At 35.5% G+C, this 24,521-nt stretch overlaps 2 protein-coding genes across 12 annotated transcripts; both read left to right on the top strand.

Annotated features, from left to right (window-relative positions):
• Positions 1-3,193: 3,193 nt before the first annotated feature.
• Positions 3,194-7,446, top strand: LOC110943262. Of its 10 annotated transcripts, none has more exons than XR_004893877.1 (12): positions 3,194-3,331; positions 3,421-3,603; positions 3,730-3,810; positions 3,953-4,082; positions 4,411-4,488; positions 4,736-4,843; positions 5,043-5,124; positions 5,240-5,403; positions 5,499-5,560; positions 5,659-5,769; positions 6,524-6,647; positions 7,041-7,446. XR_004893877.1 is itself a non-coding variant. In XM_035990517.1 (11 exons), the coding sequence occupies exons 7-11, from the start codon at positions 5,080-5,082 to the stop codon at positions 7,279-7,281; spliced, it is 546 nt and encodes a 181-aa protein (XP_035846410.1). In that variant the 5' UTR covers positions 3,194-3,331; positions 3,421-3,603; positions 3,730-3,810; positions 3,953-4,082; positions 4,411-4,488; positions 4,736-4,843; positions 5,043-5,079; the 3' UTR covers positions 7,282-7,446. The 10 variants fall into 10 exon arrangements, 7 of the variants coding, with proteins under 7 accessions (XP_035846410.1, XP_035846409.1, XP_035846408.1 ...); XR_004893876.1 differs by having other exon boundaries at positions 6,521-6,647; XR_004893878.1 differs by lacking the exon at positions 6,524-6,647.
• Positions 7,447-10,059: 2,613 nt separating this feature from the next.
• LOC110940699 (phosphoglycolate phosphatase 1A, chloroplastic) lies at positions 10,060-13,927 on the top strand. 2 transcript variants are annotated; one of them, XM_022182254.2, is made up of 11 exons: positions 10,060-10,440; positions 10,517-10,584; positions 10,973-11,065; positions 11,128-11,199; positions 11,280-11,351; positions 11,645-11,704; positions 12,105-12,157; positions 12,229-12,326; positions 12,634-12,733; positions 12,888-12,991; positions 13,675-13,927. In XM_022182254.2, the coding sequence occupies exons 1-11, from the start codon at positions 10,197-10,199 to the stop codon at positions 13,779-13,781; spliced, it is 1,071 nt and encodes a 356-aa protein (XP_022037946.1). In that variant the 5' UTR covers positions 10,060-10,196; the 3' UTR covers positions 13,782-13,927. The 2 variants fall into 2 exon arrangements, with proteins under 2 accessions (XP_022037946.1, XP_035846403.1); XM_035990510.1 differs by lacking the exons at positions 11,128-11,199; positions 11,280-11,351 and having other exon boundaries at positions 10,065-10,440.
• The last annotated feature ends 10,594 nt before the right edge of the window (positions 13,928-24,521 follow it).

Here is a 24,521-nt window from a genome sequence, read left to right as displayed (position 1 = left end):
CTATATTTTTAGCCGAAATAGACATTTTTGAGATTAGGGCGTTATACCAGAAAGTCTTGTTTCTTTGCAAGATGTGTTTTCATAATAATGTTTTCTTATATAAATGGACTCAGTTATGTTATCCGACTGTCGTTTTTCAGTGTTTCGGTCTGATTTCACAATTTGCTGGCATGAATAGTGTAACTGTGAATAGTGCACGTGGCACTTTCTACCAACACTTTTAGGACATTGTTTGCCTGATTTCGCAATGTGGCGAAAACCAACATATGTTTTAGCATTGTTTCCTTGTCCTAACCTTGTTATCCAATTAACGACACTGTTACGTAATTAAATTACGCTAAATGCATGAGATTATGTAAATAAAATAGTGATTAGTTTGTACGGAATTGTCGGTTTATTGCCATTTGTCACACAAATGCCCTCACGTGGGCCCCACGTGACTAAAATTAATTGAGAAGTTAACTAGGTTTGGGTTAAAGGATATAACATGTAAGGATTTTTGAACATTAGGTATGATTAATGTAATTACTGAAGACAAAGGACATGATTTGCAATAACATACATACATAAAGGACGAGTTTTGTAATTTACTCTTTAAAAAATAGCCAACATGCGAAAGTAATGCTAAAAGAAGCTATAATATTATTGACTTTATCGTTCATCTATGATTAAAATAAGTAGCCGACATACGATTATGAATATAAGAACATAAATAATAATAATAATAATAATAATAATAATAATAAGAATAATAATAATAATAATAATAATAAGGAAAATTGGTTTTTAATAAACCAACCTTTGCCCCATTGGTAAATAATAATCCTACCTACGTAATTGGTATACAATAATCCTACCTATTAACATGTTGGTACTCAATGAACTTTCGTTAATTTTTTTTAACTGAAGTTAGTTTTTAAGTTTTAGTTACTACACAAACAGTCCCTGTATTTGTTAAATATATAACTTTGAAGTTCATAAATAATTTTAATTACACCCCCCTCTTGATAACAGATCGGCAGCCGCATGGGAGCCGGCACCGGTTAACAGGCCGGCGGCGTTTGTCCAACCGACGACACCCCCTTCCCTCCTTCTCGGTTCTCGGTAACCCACACTCCGGTGCCGTCTATCTCCGATAACCACAACATTCACAGCCAAACACCCCTTCGACTCCCTCGATTTCCGGCGGCAATATCACAGAAAAGAGAGAGAGAGAGCTGAGAAGATATGGGACAGAAGGAGAGAGAGAGCGCAGAGATGCCGTTTTCCGGCGACAAATCCGCCGTCGGTAACGGTGGTTCTTGCTCCTTGCTCCCGACGACGTATGGCGGCGGCGACGGTGGTTCTTGCTCCCCGACAAGTTTATGGTAAACCCCTCTCACTGTTCTTTACTTTCAGCTGTGGATGGAGATTGCTGTTGTTGATTATGATGAGGATTTGTCAAGGTTGAAGATGATGAACGATTATGGTGCTGGAGAGTGACGGCAGGAGCGGTGGCCGTCGGAGATTTTGGCCGATGATAGCGATGCAGGACCCGGGTTCACGTAAGCGGGTCAGATTTCAGTTTCATCTCAGATGCCAGTTCGAGTTCCGGGTCAGATTCAACGGGTATCGGGTCAAGACAAGTCTACGGGTCAGCTTGGTTCGAGTTTTTCAGCGGGTTTTCGGGTTTATTTCGAGTTTTACAACTACAGGGACTGTTTGTGTAATAAATAAAACTTAAAAACTAACTTCAGTTTAAAAAAATTAACGAAAGTTCATTGAGTACAAACATGTTGATAGGTAGGATTATTGTATACCAATTACGTAGGTAGGATTATTATTTACCAATGGGGCAAAGGTTGGTTTATTAAAAACCAATTTTCCTAATAATAATAATAATAAGGCGATGGGGTGTGCTGTTGGCAAGTAGCTCGGGGAGCTGACGTGGAGGCTTTCCCCGATCGGGAACACCGCCCCTTCCGACCGAAGATCGGGACCATCGGTGAATAACTCCCGTCCGCCCGAGCTCTTTTCTCCTGGATCTTTGATGGTGATTGGTTGAAAGGGAAGGGGAAGGGGGAAAGGGAAGGGGTACACCACTCCCTTGATGAGGAAGATGATGAGGTAGAGATAAGGTGCTGAGGTGGCGCCTATATGGCCATGGAGGAAGGGGAAACACACCCCATGGTCTAATGATTAACTAATCATTAATCAAGTCATAAACCAAACATTTTTCATTACATCCATTTTAGACATTTCTAGGTGAGAAAAAAAGTGTGTCTACGTGTCGCCTATATTGCAACACGTTTCTCTCACCCAAACTAGAGGGGCACAAATCGGGGTTTTGTTAATACCCGGTTCCAGGTATGGAACCAGTTCCGGGTATTATCGGGTATTAAGAGAGACCGGTTAAGGTTCGGGTACGTATTGAAGAGAAAAGTCATACAATAATCAGGTTCGGGTATAACCGGGTATGGATCCGGGTATTAATACTCTATCCTCCATACCCTACGGACAAGGTCGAGTTCGGTTACGTGTATACAATGCTCGGATACAAACATAACCGATTTCAGATTTTTTTTTTATTGGATACGAGTTTTTGTGCACCTCTAAGGCTATGGGGTGTGGGGGTCATGAATTGAAACATTATTTCCACATAGGATCATTAATTAAATGGTACACCACCCCCCTCCTTGATTGATGGTGGTTCCCATGGATTAAACCACGATTACCACGACCCTCCCATTTGATAATTTTAAGACAAAAATAAATTAAAAAAATAAAGAGGGTAGTGGTTTGGGTCATGACCACACCCTTAGGGTAGTGGTTTTGAATTATGAATAAAAGATGGATGATATGTCGTCTAGGTGGATGGAGTCATGAGGGTCATGACCACACCCTGTAGCCTAACTCAAACCCGTGACCAAGCCCCAAAGAGAGAGAAGTTTTTGCATTACATCCATTTTTGTAAGAAAGAGTAGTTGGGGTTGACTAATCTATCTATACTACTTTAATAAGGATATAGGAAGGACAGAATGGTAATTCGGCAATGTGTTGAAACACCCTCAATGCACAATGTACAAGTCTTAAGGTATAAAGAAACACGATACTTTTACCCTTCACCCGGATCCATCAAGAGCCGTCCATTTTCTTTCACTTTTTCACACGGATCATAATCTGACGGCTGTTTTTGTGCTCACACGGATCCACCTTTCCCATTCCTTCTCTCTCACAACTCAGATGTCACAAAACTCCAGATCTTCTCTCTCTCTCTCTCTCTCGCTCTACGACTCAAGAACATCATGCCAGATCTCTCATCAGATGTCGTTTCATGACAAGACCGTTGAAGGTCTGCAACCTTTGTTCTAGGAATCTTGAAAATCTTTCGTTATTACAATTTTTCTGTAATCATTGTGACCACTACCGGTTGTAATGCAGTGGTTCCGACACCTGAGCTCTGGTGGAGGAGACTAGGGTTTCGGCGAAGATAAAGCCATCGGAGGCTGAACCACCGGTGCAGGTATCATCTTCATCATCTAAACTATCATTGTTGGGAACATGGATGTCGTTTATTGTTTACAATTAGATCCATTGGCAGCTATTGAACCATCTTTCTTCAAGGTGAGAACAAGTTTATCCTATAACTTCTTATTTTTCTTCCACCAAACATTCTATTTTTGTTCCAGCAAACATTCTTATACTTGTAAATTGGAGGTTGAAAACCCAATTAATTGAGATGTACGATAGATTACAGGTCGGAGCGGTTGCAGGCGGAACATATCCAGCAATTGGAGTGGATACAACCTGGTTAAGAAACAGGGCTCGAAGGTAGTGCTTTTGTTCTGGACTTTGTGTTTTACAAATTGATTTTGATATTGTTTGAGGTTTTTATTTTTGGCTTTTTGAACATTGTACGAACTTTTCTGTTAATTTTTTTTTGATTGATTGATTTTGCGTGTGCGTAATTTAGGGAATGTATGTAGATTCCATGAGGTTGTTGGGGCTGTGGGGTGTGAGAGGCGGAAAGTCTTATTTGGAGTGACCAGGAATGACGCTACGGTGGTGGTAGTCTTGGAAGAGATCTCCCAACAAGTCTTTTGGTTCGGAATCTTAGTTCATTTTGTGCATTGTATTGATTTAATAATATATTGTGCCAATTTTGACATTATATCTCTTGATGGGTATTGGGTGAGGCTTTGAATTTGATTCATTTCTCAGATTTTTTTAATTTTCCAACAACTTGGAAGTATTAAATAGTTTTTTTTTTAATTTTTTTTACTTTATTTGGTGTCTTTTTATACATGTGGATATTAGTACTGTGCTGATCTCCTCATGGATACGTTAATAATTTTTTTACATTGAATTTGGGTTTGCTTTTCTTAGCGTAGTTACAAGTGTTAATGACATCTGATGTGCTTTTTAATGCAGGCCTGAGGATCTTCGAAGGCCATTTGGACACTTTGGTCATTTAAAGGACATTTACTTGCCAAGGGATTATTATAGCGGGTAAGCTGGTGGTGTAACCCTAATTTCTATAATTCTAGCTGTATCGTCATTTTCGCACGAGGTTCTAATTTGTAGTAAAGTCGTAATTTCTAATGAAAATCCACTTCATTAATGTCATAGTTTGTTTTTGATTAATTGTCCAAAATCTTTCATAAGTCATTCCACAAAGATTTATTCAACCAAAACAGTTTAGATTTTGGATTATATAATTTAAAATATTGAGTTTTATTTCTTTGCCATTCAACAGGAAATAGAGGCTGTAAGGAACAATTTGATGCCCTTAAAGAAAAAGTAGTGTTTGGGGCAGACATGGGAACCGAGAGGTTGGGTATGGAAGCTATCAAGCCGGAGATGGGTACATGCTTATTCACCCTATGTATATTCATATTATTATTGTGCATTTCAGGTGGTTTTGAGTTTCCTTGTAGTAGTATGGGGTCTTCGCCTTGGATTGTTTCTACTGATGCATTATGGATGCAGTTATATAGTTAAACATCGTATAACTACTCTTTAACTTTCATCCTTATAGTTTTATTCTTTCACATTTCTTGCAGAATCTTGAATTGGGGTGAAGATCGACGTTTCGACGAAATGCGTAGTAATTTTGGCAAATTGGCTGTTTTCTGGATTTTTCAGGTTATATTATTATTAACTTCATAGAGTTTATATAATAAATGTAATTTCCTGCAAAACTGGTTTATGTTTCCCATTATTGTAATTAATTAACTAACAATAATTGTTTTTATGGCAGGCTATAAGGGTTTGGACTTTGGACAGTAAGTCTACCTGTGACAATTGTCAATGCGAGAGACTCAGATCCCGATATTGAAGCACGAGACATAATCGGGTGGATTATGTGGTCTATTGGCATCTCAATTATTGCTTCTTTTTATTAGCGGGATACCATTGCTCGAGGTTCGGTTTTTTTTTTATAAATATTTATTATATATAGTTTAATATTGTTATCATTCATACATTGGTTAATCAAATCTGTTAGAACATGAAATCAGGAGTTTGGAGATAAAAAGTATGGAAACGTGGCGGGATACCGACACTATAAAAAGACTACAAGGTTCAGTAATGATATCTTTCACTTCGAAATACTAAAGAAATTGTTTTCTGATATTTTTTTAAAAAATTAGAAATATTGTGCATTTTTTGTGTTTTCAGTCCTCGGATTCCACTGCCTCAGTGGAAGCTTGCCGTCTTGGGTCAAAGCTGCTTTCTATTTGAGCTTCCATTGTATAATCGAAATCTTCCTAAAGAAGAAGCATTGGGCTGGTAAGTCGTTATCCTTTTAAAGTTATGTAGAAACTGTAAATTGTTGAAATTTCAGGGGTGTAAATGTAATTTGCAAAGTATAGAGATGGAAGTGCAGGAACAAAAATGGGTTGATTTGGTTGATGGATTGATGAGTGGTATTTTATATTTTGTACATTTTTTTATACAGATCTTCGTTTTTGCTGTCATTTCCGTTTGCGTCATAATCGGATCCAAGTTTTTGCTGTCATTTCCGTTCTCAATCTAATAGATTTGGTAGTCGTTTTTGCTGTCAATCTCTCCATCTAATAGATTTGGTAGTCGTTTTTGTTGTCATTTCCGTTTGCGTCATAACCGGATCCATCTGCAAAGTAGGGCTTTAGTCATCTCATTTCGATAAGGGTCTTTTGCAAAACAGATCCAAGTTAGCTCAATTTCTAAAAAAAATGGCTCAAGTTGACTCGATTTCTTATTCGAGCTAAAAATGTGAGCTCGAGCTCGAGTATTATTGTGCTGGAGTAAGATAAAGAGTAGGGTTCCTTTAAATTCCAAACTTACTGATTTTGTTCATATCTGAGTGTTTTTGTTTAGTCATAAGTGTGACTAATAAGCTCTGTAATTGGTGTTGGCTATAATTTTGACTTGTTACCCTTTTCTTTGTTGTTATACATTATACAATGGGTTTAAAATACAATGGCTATAATTTTGATTTGTTACTCTTGTCTTTGCTGTTGGCTATATGTATATATGTATATTTGTGTGTTGGATAAAGAAGTGAGGGACGTCGAGCACGGCTTGGGGAGGACGAAGATGACGCGGCGCGGCAGGAGGTGGCGGTGTAGCTGGCCCTCGACGTGGCTCGCCGTCCCGGGGACAAGCCCCACACCCATTAGCCATAGGTTTGCTTTTTAGTTCTATTTAAAGCTAGGCATTAGTTAAAAATGTTCTTTTTTCTCTTTAGAGACCTTGGTCTATGTGTTTTTATTTGTATATAATATTTTCTAGATTTTTTTTATTTATATTCTTCTATTAGAAATGGAAACTGTATTAAAAAAGTGCAACTGCAAATCTTTAAAATGTTTTACAAAAGGCTCTATTTTGGGGTTCAAGGGTCCATCATTTTTATTTAAACATGACTTGTATGAACATGAAGGCTTTTTTCTAGACTCTTAATTAGCCACATCATTTCTAGACTCTTAACTAAGTCATTTCAAAATGGATTAATTTGGGATACAGATTTTGTTATTTTGTAATTTGGTGAATTCTAATGTTATTTTCCACTGTTTTTGCAGCTTCAGCAACATGTTTCAATCACCTAACATGGGCTCTATTCTTCTTCTTTACACTTGTGACACTACAAACCATATAGCATGCAGATTCACTGACACATACACATACAACACAAACGTCAATACACATACATTGTACATGAACCAAAAGGTCAAAGCTAAACAATGGCAGGCCTCTTTCTCTTCCACAATGGACAACATTGGTATTCCAACAAGAGTCCGACTGCAGCATGCGGATGTCTGAAGTAGCGAGCGCGGCGCAGCAATCGCAGCGTTCCTACTTTATAGAAAGACGAAATTGGATTTTGTAGAAGATGAATTGTTGTACTTGATTTGTATATTTTACAGTTGAATTGTAAAAGATGAACTAGGCTGGATGTTTAAGAGTTGCACTGCAGTAAAAAAAAAATCGAATATGAATTGTTTTCCATTTGTAAAAGTTGAACTTTAGATACAGAAAGTGTAAGCCATCAATAAAAAGTATGTTTAGAAATTCGTGGATGCTCTTCATGAAACTAGCTTCATCTTTTCCCAGTAGATGCTTTAGATTGAAGTGGAGAAACTAAGATTATCCCACATCGGTACGACATCAAATAAATATATACGAGGAACTGCTTAGAAAAAATGTTACGTATCTTATTTATTTTAGTTTTATTACTATTGTTAAGTCAAGGGATTAGAATGTTATTTTGGTTTAGTTTGGGGGTGTCTTATGTAAGTTTCTTATCTGTTTATTTGGATGTTACGTATGGAATGGAATCAAACATAATTTGAGTCAAATGTCTCTCTATCTCTTAGTTTTCTTCCTCCCCAAGGTTTTAACCCTATCAAGGGTATCAGAGCCGTTCCGATCTCCGGTCGGAATTACTTTCGATTACCATGACTAACACTCGCAATCAAGAAATTGACAGCACTCTCAAGGAACTTGGCAAGGCAATCTAAAATCTCCAAGAAACCCTAGCCACCATGTTGAAACAACAAGAACAATCGATGAAACAACAAGAAGAGATCTTACGAGCACTCAAGGAGCATTCAAGCGGTGGCAGTTTTAGCGGCGGCGGAGGCGGCTTCAGCGGCGGCGGAGGCGGCCCTGATAAGGGCCTGTTTAGCGATGAATCGCGGACGGGTACTCGACCTATGCGGGTCGGGAAGGTTGAGTTTCCTCGGTTTTCAGGTGAAGATGTGGAGGATGGGCTGCAACCCGAAGATGTCAAAATAACACCTTCGGTTAACGCTTCAAAACTTCCGTTGCTTCCAGATCCTACAGGAGTCCCTGGGCCACCAGCTTATAAACCAGCAACTATTAACGCGAAGCGCTTGTCAGGTGAGGAACTAGAGTTAAAAAAGTCAAAAGGAGAATGCTTTTGGTGCACTGAAAAGTTCGTTCCAGGACGCAAGTGCAAAAAGAAACAACTTTTTGTGATTAACGTGGAAGGCGATGAGGAAACTGAACAAGACGACAAGGGTTAAGGATTGAATTGAAGAGCTTACTTTTTGAGGGCAAAAAGTAGGTTAAGGGGGGAGTATTGTTACGTATCTTATTTATTTTAGTTTTATTACTATTGTTAAGTCAAGGGATTAGGATGTTATTTTGGTTTAGTTTGGGGGTGTCTTATATAAGTTTCTTATCTATTTATTTGGATGTTACGTATGGAATGGAATCAAGCATAATTTGAGTCAAATATCTCTCTATCTCTTAGTTTTCTTCCTCCCCAAAGTTTTAACCCTATCAAAAAACCCCACAAGTTTATTGAATTCCTGACCTTTTGACCCTTTTGCCATGTCTAACCCTTTTATTTTGTGTCTTGCAAAATAACAAATAGCTTATTTGAATTTAACTTGTTAGCTCGAGATGACTTTATTTTCGACCACCCGCTTGAGCTAAGGCTTGCTCAGCCAGCTTGCTCAATGACCAGTTTATCTATTTCATTGTAGATATCTTTTGTGCCTCATCTGATACTTCATGGTTAAACCACATATTTTAAATTGTTTAAAGACTCATCTGAAACTTAATGGTTAAGCCAAATCACATATCTATAAATTGTTTAAAGACTCATATGATAGTTAATGCTTAAACCAAATCACATATCTTTAAATTGTTACAACTGGTTCACTACTTAAAAAATATAACGGGTTTTAATAGTATACTAATTTGCTTTATTACAAGTAATAATTAGTATCCGAAAACTCTTCCCTATCATTTGTCGCTTTTAATTTTTTAATGACGGTAAACTGTAATGTTTGATTTACAAACGTAAATAACCTTTTAAATATCGTCAAAGAAACGAAAAATATATAAAAAGATGTGACAGGTATTATTAATTGACAATCCAAAGGGAAGTTTGAGATTTAAAGGATATGATATAACTGGTGATTAGAGGCTATAAAAAGTTACAATAAGTATCATATTTATCTACACAACCTTGCATAGTAAACCGATACCTAACTCGATTTCTCATGCAGTTTGTCATCAACTATCCAGATGAGAAGAATGTAAACTTCAAATGTTGTATATAATTGGTGATGATTATAATACACCAGTTAGTAGGAGAAATTGTGGGAGTTCATGTATAATGTATTGGTCTGGTATCTTACTTACCAAATATTGTATATAATTGGTGATGAATATAATGCCGTTTTCCGTTAAAAAAAAAAAGAATGTAAACTTCAAATAATGACCTTCTAAATTTAGCGAATATAAACAAGTGTTGTGTTTTCCGTTGCATCGTGAATTTGGATGAATCAAACCAAAAGCTGTCAATCTAATTGAATAAACCAAATCTATAACCGAAAACGGATTGGCTAATAAAATAGACTAATCGATAACCTCCATGTCGATTGAGGATAATAATCTAAACAACCGAACAATGCAAACGGTTCACAATGATGCCACAATAAAATATCATATGAATAAGAAAACTACCAAAAACGAGTATCACAATGCGATGTGTCGCTCCCTCTTGCAAAAAGTCGCCGTCGCCGCATCGCGCGGGTACGGGACTAGTCTATCTAGAGTGGTATTGAGTGATTGTGTACCACAAGTGGCCTGTAAATCTGGATAAAAAAAGGCATAGTTTGAGTCCACTCATTCGGCCACGGCCACTACAAATCAATCATAAAAATTGAATCCGTCGATCACTCTCTCAACTGACTGTAGAGATGCTTGTTAGCAGCAGAGCAACTGTGGTCTCCGCTGCCAATTTCAAACGCATTTCATCCTGCTCCTGCTCGTCATCATCATTATTCTTCAAGAAGAAGAAGAGAGTTGGATGGAGTAGGAGAATGGAGGATAAGAAGGATCTGCTTGCTACATCCGCCACTGCTTCTTCCGTGGCTGCACAACCCTTGCAGGACGCCGACGCTCTAATTGACTCCGTTGAGACTTTCATCTTCGATTGTGATGGTATCCTTCCTTCCTTCCTTCCTTATTCATTCATTTTCATATATATTTATATATAATTCCTTGTTTGATTTCGCAGGAGTCATTTGGAAGGGGGATAAATTAATCGACGGGGTTCCAGAAACCTTGGAGTTGCTCCGCTCAAAGGTACCTACCTAATTCACCACATCTCCTCTATTTTAACAACAGCCTCTTAATGGTTCAGACCTCTTGCTGGTTTAGCACACTGTTTGTTTCACGGAGCAATGTCTGAATGGTTCAGACATTTGCCTCTGAATGGTTAAGAATTATGAATGGTTAAGAATTATACAGAGAGAATGGTTAAGACCTCTAATATGAATTGGTCAGACATTTGCCTCTGAACGGTTAAGCATTATATAAGCATTATACAGGCTCTTAATGGTTCAGCACCTAATAATTCAGACCTCTTACTGGTTCAGCACCTAATAATTCAGACCTCTTATTGATTCAACACTTAAATGTTCAGATGTTGCCAAACAGCCCCTAATTCTTCTTCTTCTTTTTTTTTTCTTAGGGAAAGAGACTTGTCTTTGTAACTAATAACTCAACAAAGTCCAGGAAACAATATGGCAAAAAGTTCGAGACACTTGGTCTCAATGTCAATGAGGTGGGGTAACACCTTGTTCTTCATTTCTCTAGAAATTATCTAACTTAAGGTGAAGGTTTCAGGAAGAAATTTTTGCATCTTCTTTTGCTGCTGCTGCATATCTACAATCCATTGCTTTCCCTAAAGACAAGAAAGTAAGTAGTGTAGTATTTCCTTCCTTGATACAAGTGAGACCTTTTATAAAAAAGATTTTAAACCTATATATTATTTCCAGATATATGTGATTGGTGAAGAAGGCATACTGATAGAGCTTGAGCTAGCAGGCTATTCATACCTTGGGGGTCCGGTATGTTTTCGTTTATGATGACAATTGGCTGCAGCAGCAGCAACACTTTGTACTATGGTTATTCTATATTTGAAGTCCATTTACAGTTTGGCACTTTTCATATGACACATGTGAACTATGATTACCATTACGAGCATAATCCGTGAATTCCCCCATTTGACCTTGCTGATCAAAGAATTTGAAGTCAAAAACATGCTATGCTATGCTATGCTATCCAGTTTGTTAATTCTTTGGGAACTTATGGTTTACTATTTCTTCATTATTATTTTTGTTACATTAAAGTGCCTTTGCAGGAAGATGGTGGAAAAAAGATAGAGCTCAAGCCTGGATTCTATATGGAACATGACAAAGATGTGAGACTCCATTAGTTTGTTAACATAACCTGTGATTTACTTAGCATCATGTAAAGTAAATTTTACTGGATACTGACACTGTATAAGAACTCACAAAGTAATAACTCATTCTAATATAAATAATGCATGCTAGTATTATTTAGTTTTGTATTACTTACTATTAATGAAGCATTTTGTTTTGCTAGCTAGATTAGATTGAGGTGATCTTGAGTTTTGTTAAATGGCTTTTGCCCTAATGAGAAAATGGGCATTTTAAAACGGGTATGGGTCGGTGGACCCGAGCTGCAAGTTATTAAGATATTTTAGTTTTTATCCTCTTTGGACTTGTTTTACCCAAAAGATAAAATTACCCATTTTTAACGGGGACGAATAAAATTGGTTGGTTGTTTCTGGTATGTAGGTTGGTGCAGTTGTAGTTGGATTCGACCGTTACTTTAACTACTACAAAGTTCAGTAAGTTGCTTGAAATTAGTATCTTAATTACATATTTCCAATTTGTGATTTAACTTTTTTCTGATTGGCAGGTATGGGACACTATGTGTTCGTGAAAATCCAGGCTGTCTTTTCCTTGCTACAAACCGTGACGCTGTTACTCATCTTACAGATGCACAAGAATGGGCAGGTCTAACCACCCCTCAGTTCTTTTTCTAAAAGAAAATTAAAATGAATCAAACAATTCAAACGACAGCCTGCAGCAGCTACTTTAATGTAATAAACCTACTAAATCGTTTTTCAGAAAATTAGATTAGTGTCGTAATCATATAGTTTTGTGATTATATACAACACCAATTAATCACAAAAACAATATAATTTGGACAAAAAACATTTCGGGTCTACAAATTCAACCATACATGTTTTGGCCCGTTTTGGATGCAAATCATACATACATACATACATACATACATGCCAATGTAAAATCAATATTCCAGGTGGTGGCTCTATGGTTGGTGCTCTTGTTGGATCTACTCAACGTGAACCGCTTGTTGTTGGGAAACCTTCAACGTTCATGATGGATTACTTGGCAAACAAGTAAGATGCTTTAATTCATTCTTGATGCACATAAAGCTTAGCAGCAAAACGTTCTAAAAAATTGCTTTTTTATTCTTTCAACTTTTATTTGATTTCCTTTCCTTACCACATTTCTAACCATGTTCTTCTAACACATTAAATTTGAAATGAACAGATTTGGCATCAGCAAATCACAGATATGCATGGTTGGTGACAGACTAGACACCGATATTCTTTTCGGACAAAATGGTGGATGCAAAACTCTTCTTGTTCTCTCAGGTTGGTTATATTCGTATATGCCTTTCTTTAAAATCAATTTGTTGTGTTCTAAAACTAACAAAAGAGATGGGTTAGTTGGGTCAGGGTAACAAGTTAACATGCGTAATTATTTATTTGTTTAGGTCCGGTCGGGCTGACCCAATATACTTTTTATTCAAAGTTTCCAAAAAGATAGGGATCATATAAACATATTCAAAAGTTTTACTTAAAGCCACCAAACTATTCAAAATTTAGCTTATGCCATTTACAACATAAAAAAAAAAAAAAAAAAACTTCATCGGAAAATTGTAAAACATCAAGCCATTAAAGATGTCACTTTGAGAGTTGTCCAATGAGAAAAATACATCTTAATCTACTACAAGATATAAAATCCTTGTAGATGGATTGTTCAAAACATACACTGTTTTGGTCATTTTTACAACTCTATATTTGACAAAAGCTTTAAATTAAGGGCAAGTCATACATATTTTTGACAATTTTTTTTTTTTTTTTTTTTGTCGTAATCAGCCTAAACAAAACTAAAATGATACCGGATACGGCTCGTTTTAGTAATTGCAATATTTTTCTCTTAATAAATAGTTGACATTACTTTTGAAACGAATAACCACTTTCCTTATCCAATAACCTTTATTATAATTTACTGGTTAAATATAGAACATAACGTTTTTGACGATTATTTATAGGTGTGACAAGTCTCTCAATGCTTCAAAACCCGAACAATTCCATACAACCAGATTTTTACACAAGCAAGATCTCCGATTTTCTTTCTCTTAAAGCCGCCAATGTGTAACAAACTTGTACTTCATTTTCCATGACTCCCTTACTTCATCTGTATTGTTTATTAGTATAATTGTGCATCAGTTCATATATTTTTCACATGAAATATTCTACAAGAATGAATGATAATTGTATGCCCAAAATATAGTTTATTATTAATTTTTTTTTTTTTTTTGGTTGATTCATCCTCATCCTCGCCCATTGAGGTGGCAAAATAGTAGAGGTGTGAAACGCGTAGTTGAGCTCGGTTTTGTTTAGCTAAATTTGTCATGTCTGTATCAAACTCTTGTAATTTTATCCTCCTCCTCACCCATTTGTCATTTTTTCCATATATTTTTATGATTACATACATGTTAAAAATAGTTTATCTTTTTTGGTATGTAATTTTATGATTACACATATGTAAAGTGGTTTTTTTTACATATATGTAATTAGTTGTTACACATATATACAATTTGATTATTATACATATGTAAACTACTCTTAACATGTATGTAATCTTAAAAATATATATGATAAATGATAAAAGTACCATAAATACAGAAATTTATATATAAAATAATTGTTTATTATGAATTTTGAAAGTTCTGTAATTATTTAGAGTTCTGAAATGATCTTCAACCTATATATATATATATATATATATATATATATATATATATATATGGGTCATGAGAAAACTAGTTTAAATGAGAAAACCAAAAAACTAACTAAAAAAACCTAAAAAACATACAATTTTTTTTACAATTTTTTATAGAAAAATCGCTACTTTTTTATGTATGGAAAAAAATTTCCAAAATTTTTTTTTTTTTTTTTTTGTACTGCACATGTGCACTAATACAGAAAGCCTAAACCACTTAACCCACCCCCCACCGACACCCCCCAAAAACCTAAACCCCCCACCCCCACCCCCCAAAAACCTAAATTCACACTCCCACCAAAAGCCTAACCCCCACCCCCCAAAAACCTAAACCCCCCCACCCCCACCCTCCCGAAAACCTAAAACTAAACCCTAAACATAAACCCCTCAAAAAACCTAAACCCCCCCTCCCCCCCACACCCAAAAATCTAATCCTAATCCTAAACCTCCAAAAAAACTAACCCTAAAAGCTAAACTAGACTCAAAAAGCTAATTTTAAGCATGTAATGCACATTGTAGTACATGTTATATTGCACATGTGCATTACTGTAATAATAGTATTGAAAACAAGACGACACCATAAATCTTTTTTTATGTCATAAAAAATATGCTCGAATATACTTGAATGAAAGATAAGAAAATTTGTGATCTTATGGTGCCATTTTTGTTTTAAAATGATAACGTATAGAGAAATGGGAAATGTTTGAAAAGTTATATATTTTTTGTTCCAATTTTACCCCTCCTTCATTAAAAGTCCCCCCTCCTTCATTAAAAGTCTCCCCCCTCCTTTTTAGTGGCTTTTAGTTAGTTTTCTAGTTTTCTCATATATATGTAGTTTTCTCATGATCCTCTCCATATATATATATATATATATATATATATATATATATATATATATATATATATATATAGGGTAGGGATCCTAAGAGAAGTCCACCCTATTTGAAAAACTTGAGAAGCATTCTGGACCACACATTTTTCTAAGCTTTTCGTAATATACACATATGTATAGTTTAAAATTGAGTATATACATATATGTATATTGAATTATACACATATGTATATAGTCAATTTTAAACTATACATATGTGTATATTGCGAAAAGCTTAGAGAAAATGTGTGGTCCAGAATGCTTCTCAAGTTTCTCAATTAGTCTACTACTTCTCACATGATCCTTATCCTATATATATATATATATATATATATATATATATATATATATATATATATATAGAGGAAGGTTAACGTACATTACGGCTTAACGTACATCACGTACGACAGGTAATTACGCACGTTCATTTTAAAATCATGCACGTTATAACTCAAAAATCCAAAATCACGCATGTTGAAACACAATAATCACGCATATAGAAAACATTAATCACGCATGTTATAGAACAAATCACGTAGGTTGTCGTACGTGAAGTACGTTAAGCCGTAATGTACGATATATATATATATATATATATATATATATATATAGGGGAGGGTTATCTTGAGAACGCTAAATATTGCGAGAACCATGAGAACGAATGAAAAAACCAATCAAAACCAATTTTTTTTATACAAACCTCATTGTAATTAAGATACAACATCAAAACAAGAATTTATAACATCAAATAATTCATTTCTCATTTCAAAATCATTGTTTTTAGATTTTTTACACATGTGTAAATATAGCAGATTTACACATGTGTAAATGGCAAACTTACACATGTGTAAATTTTCTTTATTTACGAATTCACGTAAATTTAAACGTGTAAATTGAATTTCTAACATTGTATTCGAATAATAATGATAAGTGTAGAAAAAAATTTTGAATTTGAATTGTTTTTGACCAAGTTCTCATGGTTTTTTCATTTATTCTCACGGTTCTCACAAATATTTAGCGTTCTCATTTAAACCCTTCCCTATATATATATATATATATATATATATATATATATAGGTAAAGTGTAGGATACAAATCCCCTTATCGTACATTATGTACGCGCTGCCCTCAGCCATACACGTGTCCTGATTCAATTTAATTAAATAAGGGTATATCAGACATTCTATTCAAACATCTGAGGGCTAATCAGGGAATTCCGTCAACTAGGAAGCAGATTTCGAGTTCGTTTCATAACCGTCCATCTAATTGCCGTTCGTATCAATTCGATTTGTAGGTTTTTTGATTGATTCCTGACCGAACACAGATTGGCGTTCTCCGAAAATGCTGGATTCGTCATTTAGGATGTTTGTTTTTGGTTTTTCATCATAGGGTTACGGTTGAGTTTTGGGTTTTATTTGATTTGAAGCTTTTTTTTTTCATTTTATTAGATTGTAATGAGGTTGAAGATAAGTTGTTTCTGGTTTTATTTGTTGAGTTTATCATATCGCATGTGATGTTTGATATATCGCATGTGGTGTTTTTAACATAGCCCAGGTAGTTAAGATTGGATCATTTCTATAATTTCGCATGTTTAAGTTGGACATTTCGCAAACTAGAAAGTATTTAACATATATAGCTCTATATTTCGCACGCTTTTAAAGTAATTATATTTATTTTCGCACAGTGTGTTTCATAATTCAGTTCAATAATTGAAATCAAATAATTCAGTTCAATAATTTATTTCAATAATTCATATCAATAATTTTTCTTTTATTATATAGTTTATCTTTTTATCACTATTTCAAACATCCTATTAAAAATGACAGATCTACCAACATCCTCTTCTTCGGAATCAAGTATCAAGCAGGCTTTGAGGAAAAGGATTCAGGAACAAATTCAAGAGGATCGATCATGTCAAGAGATGTTGGAGACCAACATTTCTCGTGTAACAGAAAACATGAAGAGAAGACAAGAAATTCTGAACTTGCTATCTCAGATGCAAGTGAGTAGTCTTCAAGAAATTGCTGTTATGTTCATGGTTGATTTGGGTGAGAGGAATGAGAAGCAGTTGAAAGAGTTGGCGGATGCAATAACTATCTTAAGATGCTCGATGAAGATGAAAATGGAGTTTCTTTCATCTTTTGAATGAACTTTGTTTATTTTAGTGCTTTGTTTTAATAAAACATCCAAGTTTTGCATGTTTCAATAAATTCGCATGTTGTGTTATGGAATGGATTTTATTTCGCATGTGTATATTCCCCTATTTTGCAAATTTTAAGCAATTCAATGTCAAACTTGCGATTTTATATATAATATATGCGAAATTAAAAACATTAATGTTATATAACAAGTCTAAATATTCAACATAAATCCAACATCAAACAAGTTTACTATTCCTTTCCAAAAAATGCACTCATCCTAGCTGGGATTATGTTCTCCAAATCTTTCATATACCTTTCTTTGTCTGGCCTTTTATCGAAAGCATTTGCCTTTTTAATTATTAGTTCACGATGCATATTGTGTTCGGATAGAATGATTTTACTTAGATATCTGTGCCTTAGGAGATGAAGTTGTGAATTCTGTCTGTTGTTTACTTCATCTTCTTTCACAAATCCAGTCACCCATGGTGTTTTCTCTCCTTTGTATGTTTCCATGTGACGCATCGTAAACACTCCACAGTCTACGCCGTTATTCTTCGTCCTCCAATCCATCTCTTTTCTTTCTATTACTGAGGTTGCAAGTTCTTCTATAGTCGGTGTTGGTTTTAAAGCCTTTCGTAGGTATAAAACCAATACCCTTCTCTGTAACATAGCAACATTGTGTTAGTAGCTTTTACATAATATATAACATGTATATGTATAAGTTTTTGTATTACCAGTGTGTCTGGAAGCCCCTTGTATCTTTCCTCAAACTCTTGTTCAGCTGCTGAATTGTCAATCAGCTCAATTTTGCCGGTTTTCAAGTGGAAGCACAAGACATAGAAGTGGTCACCTTGAAGTACCGGAATAAACACCAGGTCAACCGAATCAAGTTTTTTTACCTCATATTTTAGTATGATGATCTTCAAAATTTGAGGCAAATATGTTTAGACGTTGGTTGTCTGTGTATTTCTTCTCGTCGTAAAAGATATTCGGCTGTATGTTATGTAATTAGAATCAAAGTTAATTAATGTGTTAAAAGGTATCTATGTCACACCCCGACCACGTAAAACAACAAATCGTGGCGGAAACGTTGGGGAGTGTCGTAACAGAATCATTGTTTCACAACCATGGATCAAATAGTTTTGTTTTATTGAATTATTGAACTCATTGTTTTATTACAAATCTGATAAATACAAATATTGTCTTTCAAGTTTTAAAGTCGCTAAGGCATGAGTCCATCATATGTATAGCAAGCATGCATCAATAATCATCACATAGCAGCACCTGAAACATATGTGAAAATAGGTACGTCAGCATAAAAATGCCTGTGAGTAACATAGGTTTTGTTGATTTAGATTCATGGCTTTAGTTAACATAAGAAAGAGGTTTTATGTTTTACAAAAATAGCTATGAATCCTTGTAAAAGTTTTGTTTCTAAAAATATATTGTTTTGATAAAAGGTTTGTAGTATATACAAAAAATATACTTTGGTTTGGAATTAGTTAAACGTATAGTATATCAAAAATATACTTTTGTTACTAAAATAATAGATTTGGTAGTATATCACAAATATACTTTGGTTTTGAAAGATAGCATATCAACTATGTTTTGGTTTTGAAAATAACATATCAACTATGTTTTGGTTTTGAAAATAGCATATCAACTATGCTTTGGTAAATAACAAAGTAGTATATTAAAACATATGTTGGATTTTGTACATAGTATATCAAAAATATACTTTGGATAATATCACATTTGGGAGCACATCAAACTGTACCTTGGTAGTATATCAAAATATACAAAGAAAACGTCATTTAGCATTCATTCAAACCTTAGTGTATCAAACTACACCTTGGAGACTATAGAAATACCACAAAGGCAATTTCTATTTGGTTAAAATTTGGTTTCTGACATTCCATACAATAGGAATGGGGTGTCTAGTCCTATAGCGCTATATCATACTACCAATCGGTTTGGTGAATGTATAAAATAAGTGCAACCCAACAATTTGTTTTATAATCTTTGAAAAATTAGTGTTTAAACCATAGACAATTGTTCAGTTCGTCAAAAGATAAGTACTAGCATGTATAATCAATTTATACTTTGAAATCATGAAAATAACAATTAGGCACACATGTTTCACCCTAAAACATTTGAAAGCAGTAAAAGAGGGGACTATGTACTCACTTGAGATTGCAAGTATCCTTGATTAAGTGTCCTAACGAAGCCCGGGAAATCAAGGAATCATGTGGCACCTAGTAATCGAATCGCTAATTAAACAATCGGCTCCTAAGTCGGAAGATTGGGTAGAATGAGGTCTCGTAAACCAAATGAGCATTGGAACTCATGTGATATGGTTTAACGAAGTCTACATTCTAAAACGGAACCTATCCTAAGTGCTTACAACCCGCTACGACCCATTAAGGTAGCTTACGCTACTTTAACGCGTCGTTCGCGCAAACGCGCGTTCGAGACGTCTAACTAGTCCTATGACAAGTATTATATGCCTAAACATGTTTAATTATGTTGCATAATCAGTTAAGTGACAAAAGTTTAAGTTACATATGCTTAAAATCCAATTATGCATGAAAAGGGCATTTTGGTCATTTTCCTAAGGCATATAAACTACCTATCATACAATTACTTAAACTATGTGACCATAAGGTATAACCTCGGAAGGTTATTCGCTATACAACTATGGTCACTAAACATGCTTGGTCGGATCCTAATGATCGACCAAACGGGTCGAGTTCGAAAGTCTAAGCGGTGGTTTAGACCGCTTGACTTACGACTCTAAACAAGCACTAAACTAAAAGTGACGAGCTAAACATGTTAAAACATGCTTAACTAAGTTAGAAAACAGGTTTTGATATCAAAACAAAGTGTTTTGATACCCAAGAGTAGTTTGGTTGCAAAATACGCATAAATACGCATTTTGACCGAAACTACGGCTCGTCACTACGCTTAGTCAACGTGGTAATCAGTAGGTGTAGTCACAAGGGACTATAACCATCGTGATTACGCTCACGTTGCAAAGTTCAAACGAACTTTGTGTTGACCAAAGACTGGTCACAGCAGAAAGTCAAACACTGTTTGACTTTCACGCTCGAAAAGCAATAAAAGAACGAAAGAAGCTTACAAAGGGTCCAAGCTAGGGAGAAATTGATCTATAACACTCAAGTATGAAGCAAAGGCTTCAACTTAGAGCATTAAAATGATCAAGGGTGTAGAAAATGGAAGGCATGGCTATATATAGTTTTCGGTAAACCGTTAGGATCATTTCTTGCTAAAGAGGGATCAGTCTAGGCCATACATGTGGTCAAATGGTTTTAGAAACCATGGGGACATGAAATACAAGCTAAAACTAGCAGATGGTATCCAAATCAGGTGTTGAAAACCATCAAGATTGCAAAAATGGACCAAATTCAAAGAATCTGCCTAGATAGGGCTGTGGCTACCCGCGACGGATACAGCCTTAGGCTGTCGCGCCGCGCCACACCCTCAGATCAGCATTTTCATTTTTGGCAGAAACAGTCCCTGCACGCTCCAAACTTGTTTTTCGACGCGTTTAACCCCCGTTAACCTAATTTCAAGGCTCTACAAGGTAGTCAAAGTATAGAGGACTCAAAATATGCTCGAAAAAGTCCCGGATGTCGGTTCGTTTGGTTGTACGGTCGTACGGTCACGTTATTCGTCTAATTACGACGAAACTCGAACGGACGTGAAAACGATCCAAATTAAGCGACGAATGGTATTTTTGCATGCCGATCACTAAAATAAAAATATTTTAGTGTCTACAAAAAATTTGGATGTCCAGATGCGGTCAAAACGTAAGATATGCGCGTAAATGCAAACTTACGCCGTTTTTGACACTTTTAGTCCCTGTAAGATCAAATAAGCATATTTTCGCACACCGAACCACTCAAAGCTTATTTCTAAGCTATTTTTAGGTTGTATATGGTATGTTTAGCTTATGATCATGTTCCGGACTGTACGTTGCCTTACAAAACGGCAGACTTTTGCAGTTTGAGACAAATAGTCCCTATGAGCGAATAAACTTGTTTTTGCCATACCAAACCCTTCAAAACTTATTTCTAAGTTATGTAAAGGTTATTTAAGGTATGTTAAGCTTATGTCACTATTCCGGAGTGTTTGTTGCGTTAAACTGATTATATTTACGCATCAGTGCTCGTATAACCTTCCAGAAAGCGATTTAAAGCTCGAAATTGAACAAGAATTGATATGTGCAAATGATTCACATATTTATACAAATCCCAAGAACAAAATACAAGATTTCGTTGGATTTTCATTGTATGATGGTTGTAGTGACACAGGTGTCACAATCTAAACAATGGAATTTTTCACATGCGAATTTATGTATACCATATGCGAAACTACAACAGTATGAGAAATGTTGTTTTTTGTTTTCACAGGAAAACTATCTACTATTCTACATGCGATTTAACTATAATTAGTATGCGAAATCATTGAATTCGCATTTACTGTTTTAATTTCAAATGCCAAAATGTTTATGAAAACATACCATCATTGTGCTAAACAAGAAGAGTCTGTATGGTGATGATTTTCTATCCCTCTTTTTCTCTTCAAGGTTTAGAACATCCACAAATGCATCTATTCCGTTTGATGCTACGTACTGACCACTGTAGAAGCTTTCAAAGATAGCTTTCAATGTGTAAACCCCAGTTTTTGATCGGTAAAGTTCATCTCTGCCAGGCAACAAATAAATAATTAATATTTTTAGTGTATATATTTAGATGTTTGTTAGTTGATATAACCATTTTACTTACTCTATGTCTGCAAATGTAGCAAATGTATATCGGATCACACTCAATTCTTGATTCAAGAGTGCTTCGTGCATGTTTACCACTCTGTTGCAGTAAGGGGAACAAAATGCGTCTCCAAGCTCTGCACATCTTTTCTCAGCTCGAATTTTGGCTGCTTCTATTGTCTTATAAAGGAGTTCATTTAACCCCTTTGGTAGAACTTGTTTTGGAACTTGCTTTGGCTTTGAGTTTTTTCTTCCCCTAGCTGGTTTTTTTCCTTATTTTCTTCCAGTCTGGGTTCCAGACTCAAAAGCAGCTTAACAGACTGCAATTCCTCAGCCGTCACTTGAGGGCATTCAACTTCCGGTTCCTTCTCAGCTTCGATACCCGAATCGGTTTGTTGAGGGTCTTTTTGTGTAGTTTCTCCTAAAGAAACTGCTTCCACTTCTGGCTCTTTTTCTTGAACTTTTTCTTGAATGTTTTGTGTAGATTTTGCCAAGTTCACTGTTTCTTCGATAACAGTTTCGTTTTCACCCCTTTCTGCAGGCCAGAGTAAGTTAGGAAATATAATATTCTGTTCTTTTTAATTTTTTTCTAATATAAAGTGTTTTTTTACCTTTGGCAGGTGGTTTGTAAGCGTATACACCCGTTTCGATAGTTTGAATGTTTGCAATAAGGGTGTCTGTCACTCCTCCATCATCTTTATTTGTCAATCCTTCATCATCTGGCTGCAGTACCCCTATAGATACAAATTATTAAATTTTAATACATCAGAATCAAAATCGCATGGTATACATGACATTGCATGCGAAATCAAATTTGAAGTGTTTGTCAAAAATCGCATGTGTTTTTTTAGGTATCGCATGTGTATAAGAAATAGTGATTTTTTTACATAATTTCGCATGTGTTAATTTTGAAATCGCACGTTTTACCTTTTGATGCCATTTGTACCAAAACATTGGATATTGCTTGTTGAACTTCTTCATTCTGTCTACCTTCTTCGTTTGTAGTAACTTCATGATGAACTTCAGAAGCTGGATTTTCAGGCTGTTGATGAACTTGAGAGGGTGCAGATGCTCTTGAACCGAATCAGGCGGCACACAAATAGGATTATTCCGAAGCGTCTCATCCCACTGCTTACAGTCCTCCATAATCTCCGGATCCCAAAAACACTTAGTTTTTGCTTCTGAAACTAAGTTGTTCATCCCTTGAACATCTTGAACCATTTTAAGGTATTTTTTGACATTGGCTTTCATTTTTTTCAACAGGTTCTGTAATATTTTTCGAGTCAAGATACTATCAATTCAAATGTTAAATATAAATGGATTAAGTGAAATTAATATTTTTTTTTTGCGCTTACCTTTTTGTTGATTTTCGAAGCCTCTCGTTCTCGTTCATGGGTTGCGTCGTAGATTACTGATGGTGAAAGTTGAACAGGAGTGGTGCAATAATCCATCATTTTCTGTGTCTGTGTTCCAACTCCCATCTCAAGGTTCAACTGAGACATTTCATGGATTTCAAAACTGAAATCCATGAAATCATCAATGTTCTCGTTATCGTTTGGCTCTTCCCCGGTTTCTACGTTTTGTACTGCACATGCAGTCCTTCTTTTGTAGCTTATTGTGGTGTCAACCGGCGGTCATAGTGTATACTCCTCTGTTGAACGACCCTCTTCTTCTTCATTTTCACTCTCTTTTGATGTCCACACAGGTCTGTTATCCGAAATATGCTCTTCGACTTTATCAATCTCCAAAGATGTGATATAACGAATAACCGGTATCTCCACGGTTTTCTCAAACAGTTTAAGCCTCTTGTTGTACTCATGCGTGTATAGAAGCTATATAAATCGCAAAATCATTTAATTATATAACAAAACAAACTAGTCTTTGAAATATGTTATGAAATGTAGTAATGCATACCGTAAGAAAGGCAACAGGTCCCACGAACTGTTTTTTATCGTTCTTCCAGCCCGCTCGTGTATGACGCAAAGTGTCAAGTAGATATGAGCACCAATCTAGATTCTGTATTTCCTCAACAGCCTCTACACCAAGCAAACATCTATCATTTGCAGTTGTTGCCTTTGTAATCTCTGCAAAGAACGTCATCCAGTACACTAGGAAATTTAATCTAAACAGGCTTTCCCCCATCTCTTTGATTATCCATTGTATTTACAATTAAGCCATGGGTAATTCTTGTGTTTTCTCCCCACTGACCGATGAATGTATCCCTGACAACATTTCCCGGTTCTTTACTCTTTTCAATTTTCTCCTGCTTTTTAACTTTTCTCTTATCGACTATTATTTCAACTTGCTTTGGC

This window comes from Helianthus annuus, chromosome 5, assembly GCF_002127325.2.
Source record: "Helianthus annuus cultivar XRQ/B chromosome 5, HanXRQr2.0-SUNRISE, whole genome shotgun sequence".
NCBI classification, from domain to species: domain Eukaryota; kingdom Viridiplantae; phylum Streptophyta; class Magnoliopsida; order Asterales; family Asteraceae; genus Helianthus; species Helianthus annuus.
Note: the sequence above shows the minus strand (reverse complement) of the source record. Positions and strands in the feature narration are given on the sequence as shown.

What these genes read in the sequence shown, in the direction of transcription:
- LOC110943262 (XM_035990515.1), top strand. Translation starts at nt 5,080, where the DNA reads ATGCGTAGTAATTTTGGCAAATTGGCTGTTTTCTGGATTTTTCAG. An exon ending in CTGTTTTCTGGATTTTTCAG is followed by an intron (nt 5,125 to 5,239) that starts GTTATATTATTA and finishes TTTTTATGGCAG; the next exon opens with GCTATAAGGGTTTGGACTTT. An exon ending in CCCACACCCATTAGCCATAG is followed by an intron (nt 6,648 to 7,040) that starts GTTTGCTTTTTA and finishes CTGTTTTTGCAG; the next exon opens with CTTCAGCAACATGTTTCAAT.
- LOC110940699 (XM_022182254.2), top strand. Translation starts at nt 10,197, where the DNA reads ATGCTTGTTAGCAGCAGAGCAACTGTGGTCTCCGCTGCCAATTTCAAA. An exon ending in TTTCATCTTCGATTGTGATG is followed by an intron (nt 10,441 to 10,516) that starts GTATCCTTCCTT and finishes TTGATTTCGCAG; the next exon opens with GAGTCATTTGGAAGGGGGAT. An exon ending in AGATGCACAAGAATGGGCAG is followed by an intron (nt 12,327 to 12,633) that starts GTCTAACCACCC and finishes TCAATATTCCAG; the next exon opens with GTGGTGGCTCTATGGTTGGT.